Consider the following 6,000-nt stretch of genomic DNA (forward strand, 5'->3'; position numbering starts at 1 on the left):
TGTGAGAAGGAGGGGGTGATGGTGATTGGGGTGAAGCTGAGGGTGGTGGGGGTGCTGAGGGTGATGGGGGTGGTGAGGCTGAGGGTGGTGGGAGGTGAGGCTGAGGGTAGTGGGGGGTGATGGGGGATGGTGAGGGAGAGCCTACCTTAATTTCCCTGGTGGTCCAGTGGGCTCCCTGGTGGTCTGGTGGCCACTGCTCCCGGTCTGCAGCTCCGTAGAGCTGCAGACCGTGTAATCTCTCGAGATTTCAGAGCGTTGCCGTGGTAAGCCGCGGCAACGCTCTGATTGGCCGGTTTTCGCAAGACACATGGTCTGCAGCTCTGCTCATTGCGGAGCTGCAGACCGTTGTCTGCGGTGGCTGGCTGGGCAGCCAGGAGGGGCCTCGCACCCGGCGGCATACCGGGCAAGCCGCCGGGCCCCCTCCTGGTGTCAGGTCCTCGGTCAGTGACCGAGGACCTGACACACTCTGCCCACAGGTGGTTTAGGCGGCCGTGAGGCCCCAGCCAGCGCGAGGCCTTAGGCGGCCGCCTAAACCGCCTAATTAGAGAGCCGCCTCTGCTCTCAGATATGAAGTGCAGGCACCAAATTGACTTTTTAGCACCTAACGAATTAGACATTTTAAAACTGCAATGTAAGCACAATATTTGACGGTTCTATTTGACTCTCAGATATGAAGTGCACCGCAGGACGCAAATGTACTATTTAGCAGCCAAAAAATTTGAATGTTTAAAACTGCTACGTCACAGCACTATTTGACGGTTCTATTTGACTCTCAGATATGAAGTGCAACGCAGGACGCAAATGTACTATTTAGCATTAACACCCAAAACAATTTGAATTTTTCAAAGTGCGCTGTAAGCACAGGGTTTTTGACGGTTCTATTTGACTCTCAGATATGAAGTGCACCGCAGGAGCAAATGTACTATTTAGTATTAGCACCCAAAATAATTTTAATTTTTGAAAGTGCGCTGTAAGCACAGTATTTGACATTTTTATTTGACTCTCAGATATGAAGTACACCGCATGACGCAAATGTACTATTTAGCACAAAAAAGTGTGATTTTTTTTTTTTTAAACCAACAATGTAAGAGTAGTATTTAAGGGTTTTATTGGACTGCAAGAAAGGCACCGCAGGCCGCAAATGTTCTATTTAACACAAAAAAGTGTGATTTAAAAAAAAATTAATTCTTTATTTTTTATTGTGCATGGGGTAACAAAAACATCTTACGATGCCACAGCAGCATATGTAAGTAAATTGAAAACACGTTAAGTCACAGATATGGCATTGAGGTACTGGCACATTTTAAAATATAGGTAGTAGAGACAAGTATAATTCACTACGCTTTTGGTTCTTCTGCAGTGAGTGTAAAATTAAACATGCTATATTAGCTGACCACTGCTCTAGTAATAATCATACATTTTGCTAAGGGAGGAAAAGAGAGATTATTATGTCTAGTGCTGTATCTAGTCATGGTGGAGGTATGGTAGATAGAAGTGCTAGACTTACATGGCAGAGATAGTGAGTGCGGGTGTGGTGAGTTGATATACAGTGTAAGTGTAGGATAGCGTTGTGTCTATAAGATTAAGTCGCACTCCTTAATGGAGATGTTACCATCGGATGGGTGCTAGTCATCTCTGATTGTACTGGTATACCTCCAGCCTCATAGATAAAAGTAGAATGTAAGACAACAGGTCTAAAGTTATTATCAACGGTTATGGCAGCAGTTCTGTGACCAAAAATGTGTTCAATTGGTGGGCAATGGTCCATGTCTAGTCCTCTTTTATCCTACGCCCGTGGTTTGGAAGCTGTTGGCCCATTTTGGATGGCTGGTGTAAGGGGCCTTTCCGGCCCCTATGAGCCCCCATGTCGTGGCTAGGTAATGCCAGCTGCGTGCTTTCTCAGGGGCTTGTCTCCGTGCTTGCCTCGTATACCGCCACTGGACTTTCCCAGTGTTCCGACGTGGTATTGGTTGCTTCTTGCACCGTTTCTCCTGTGGTATCTCCCCTGAGTCACCGGGCTTGTGCTTGGGTGGTCGGTGACGATCGGCCTGATGGTTCCATGATGCCGTGCAACCGGGAGTGCTGCCGGCGGGAGCCCGAAGCAGGTTTGGTAAGCGATGCTTCTGCATTCTCTCCAGCCGTCTTGTAGGTTGCTTAACTGTAGTCCAGCTTGGGAGTGCGTCGGTCTGTGGTTTGCTTTGGGTCGATTTTGCCCTGGCACACTGTGCCTCACCCCGTAGGGTCAGCTCCCAGAATTTTGCCCAGAATTTGTCAAAGGCTTGTGCGATGCTGTCCTTCTGGGTGGCCCACTTCTTGGTAGTTTGAAGTGAAATGGGTCTTGATTTCGGCGCCCATCTTGGCTCTCTCCACATGGGACTCTGATTTTGCAGGGCCCCTCCGGTGGATGCTGGACGGGTTCATCTGCGCTTTGGGGGGGGACCGGGATGACCCCCACCGGTCCATAGGGGGGAGGGTGGGAGCGATTACGGGCTCCATAGTTGACCTTCGTGCAGGATGAGCGGCCGTCTCTCCCCGTATCGGTCTCCCACAGGCTGCGTGGTTGCATTGTTATGAAGCTGATGACCACTGGCGGGATTACCACACGCATCGTGTTCCCGGGTCGTTCATGGGTATCCAGTGGAATTGTGAAGCGTTATGTTATGATTTTTGCTCGTTAGTCAGTCAGTTTTTTGGTCTTGGGCCCGGAGCTCGGGCAGCCTGCGACCATCCACCTCAGCAGTCAGGCTCCGCCCCCCATGTGTGATTTTTTTTAAACCAACAATGTAACAGTAGTATTTAACGGTTTTATTAGACTGCAAAAAATGCAGTACACAAATGTACTATACAAGAACAGGATTAAAGTCATGTGCCTGGCACACATGCAGTTGCAAGTGCACTACACTCTCTGTGGCACTGGGCTCAGGGCAGGGTACAAAAATGTAGTATAGCACCCACTAAAATAATCGCTGTAGTTTGCAGATTCAACACCAGAATTCTTTCCTAAGCTGTCCCTACACTAATAAGAGCTCATGTGACGTGCGGCGCTACGTGACTCCAGCTTATATATAGAGGCTGGGTCACATGCTGCACTGGCCAATCACAGCCATGCCATTAGTAGGCATGGTTGTGATGGCTTCTAAGGGCAAATGAGTCAAACGCTGATGATTGGCTGCCCTGCAGCCTTTCAAAACACGCCATTAAATCGCTGAACACCGAACTCAAACCCGAACATATACTGAAATGTCAGTGTTCGGGTCCAGGGTCCAAAAACCATAATGTTCGGTACAAACCTGAACTCTGCGGTTCGGGTTCTCTCAACTCTACTTAAGAGTCAAAATTACATTGAGAAAAAACTTAAACGCACATAATATGAGACTTACTCACAAGGTCTATCATGCAGAGAACATTATGAAAATGTATCATCTTGGAAGGTTATTTTAAGACAGATCTACACAATCCTGCATAAATATACATTTTTATATTTTTTAAATTCCAGATACAATTTCCATGTTCCAGTTTTGAGACACTCCCGCTTTGCTGGCCCAGTAATACCTTGCAGTCATAAAGTAACTCAACAAAGTAAATGCTGGTCATGTATAAAGCAGAAACACATGGATCCCACTGACAGTAAGGTATGTAGAACTGCTTCATGGGTTTGTTGGTGTCTACACTTTCATTTATACAATGAATAAGTAAAACATGTAACAGAAATAAACAATAACAGTTTGCAGTTTCCACAATTGGTATTTTTTTTTTTTTAAATGTAAAGAAAAATTGGCCCCTTACACTTATGTGTCAGGAAGATTGTCCAGTTGTGATTCTAAGCAGCTATGTTTTTGGGAATGTTATACATCTTTTTTTTTTTCTTATATATCATGCAGATGTTGAATTCTGTTTTGGACCAAGCTCTCTGTACTGCCAAACGCATGCAGAAAACAACGGAGAGGATGCTAAAAAAACTGTCTACAGAACAGAGTATTCCATCCTGTAACAGACTCTCCTACAGTCGATAACAGTGCCAAAGTTCCAACCTTTTTGGCAATCATAGTGTTGCAGCCAGCATTGTATATGTAACCTGCTGCCAGAGATTTTTTTTTATATATTGCTTAGGTCTTGTGATTTTTATCTGCACAGCAATTAATGTTACACTCAGTCACATTAATAAAATAGTGTATTATATTCCATTTTCATCGGTATGACAATTCCGTTTTTACTAGTAATTTTCTATGTGTAAATCTAATATGTAAATCTAAAACCATGTAAAATATAAGCTTATAAATAAAATATAAACTCACTACAGGAGAATTGTAATAGCTGATTTTCAAAATTGCTCTTTGGTCTTAAAGGGGTCCTACAGTGCCAGGAAACATACCAGTTTTCCTGGCACTATAGGCTCTTGGAGAGCCCCCCTAGGCGCTGAAAGGGGTTTACCCGTGGAAGGTAAATGACAAGTAATACAATAACGAGCAGAGATATACATTGACAGAGACATAGATACATCAATAATCCTATTTAACACTTTATCCAGCAAAATTTGCATCTGTACACTAGCCAATTATCCCACAACAGGCATTGTATTTTTGTATGGTCTCTTTTGTAATTCAGAGATGTATTACGGACAAAGGATCATTGTGAAACGCATCGTAAAGCGTATATGGAGACATGAAGGTCTCCCACCTTTTTACAGTCATATCCAGTCACGCAGGATCTGTAGAACAAGCGGACAATCAGTAAATTGTGTCAAGGTTTAAATAGACCTGGTGTTCCATTGAACAATAGGAAGGCGTTGCAAGCTCAACCCCCCCGCCCCCCCGTTCCCCAGGATTTATATTTTCAAGCCTTCATAGTTAGGTATTAATGAATATGTAACATAATGGGTTGGTAGTGTAGAAACAAAATGTAATGTTACCATATCTCAATATTATGCATCACCCAACCTGCACTCTTCCATGAAGTATGTTTGAAAAAAACACATTATGTAATAGGTGTAGAAGTATAGGTACTACCATATGGATTCATCTGTGGAACGTATTCTGTGGTACTTCAAGAAGAGCTTATTTTCATAACATGTGAGGGAAATCTGAAAACAAAGGTACAAGCATTGGCTGTCTCTCCAACCAAGTCTGTAAGTTTAATGAGTCAGAACATATTGTGCTAGAACCCTAGCAAGACCCCATAATCGGGGGTTATTTTGAAGGATGTGCTATCAATCTTCTCCCCTCATGTCTAAAGCCAATTAATGTGTTTTCAGGCTTTTATACTTTAAATATTTGTTGTTGGTTATTTGAGAGACAGTTTTGAGGTATTCTCCATGATCTTATGCTATAATTAGAGACCCGTTTTCAAATATAAAATAAACTGTGTGTTCTAAAATATACCAAAATAAATTCTACTAAACACCATTACAGTTCGCCTAGTGTCAAAAAGGTCTCCATTGCAAAGTAAAGTATTGCAGCTACTGTAAAAACTTTACAGTGGACAGCGGATTCCTAATGAATATAAGGTACAGGTCAATGGGCACCAAATACAATAGCATGCTGAGCCAGGTTTTGGCTTCTGATCCAGGAGTTAAGAACTACTGCTATATACTGAAGTTACCATATATACTCATATATAAGTCGAGAAATTTGTCGTAAACTTAATTTTAAAACACAAAGTCGACTTATCCACAGGTCAGTGCTAGTTTTGATCGAATTTTGTATACTGAATGTGGGGCAATGTCGACGCCCGAACACCGTTCTCCTAGCTGGTCGGGAAGTCGAACAGACAGGGGTACAAGTTTTAGCGGGTTTGTGTAGCCGACTCATTGATCCATGCCGTCGATGACCATGTACCGCTGCCTGCGTTCGGGAGACAAGTTTGTTTGAATATATAGACTGTAAGCTTTCTTGTAATTGTACTATTTATAGTTAAATTCCTCTTCTCATAATATTGTAAAGCTCTACGGAATCTGTTGTTGCTCTATAAATGGCAATAATAATAATAACACGTGCATTCATA

The 6,000-nt window shown here is 43.3% G+C and overlaps 1 protein-coding gene across 1 annotated transcript in view; it reads left to right on the forward strand.

Annotated features, from left to right (window-relative positions):
* Positions 1–4,098, forward strand: part of LOC134569161 (uncharacterized) — a 32,358-nt gene extending 28,260 nt beyond the window's left edge. The window contains exons 8-9 of the mRNA XM_063428071.1: positions 3,497–3,632; positions 3,882–4,098. Coding sequence (XP_063284141.1) covers positions 3,497–3,632; positions 3,882–4,013 — 268 coding nt within the window. The 3' untranslated portion in view covers positions 4,014–4,098. The remainder of the gene's footprint in view (positions 1–3,496; positions 3,633–3,881) is intronic.
* The last annotated feature ends 1,902 nt before the right edge of the window (positions 4,099–6,000 follow it).

Source organism: Pelobates fuscus, chromosome 7, assembly GCF_036172605.1.
Source record: "Pelobates fuscus isolate aPelFus1 chromosome 7, aPelFus1.pri, whole genome shotgun sequence".
NCBI lineage: Eukaryota > Metazoa > Chordata > Amphibia > Anura > Pelobatidae > Pelobates > Pelobates fuscus.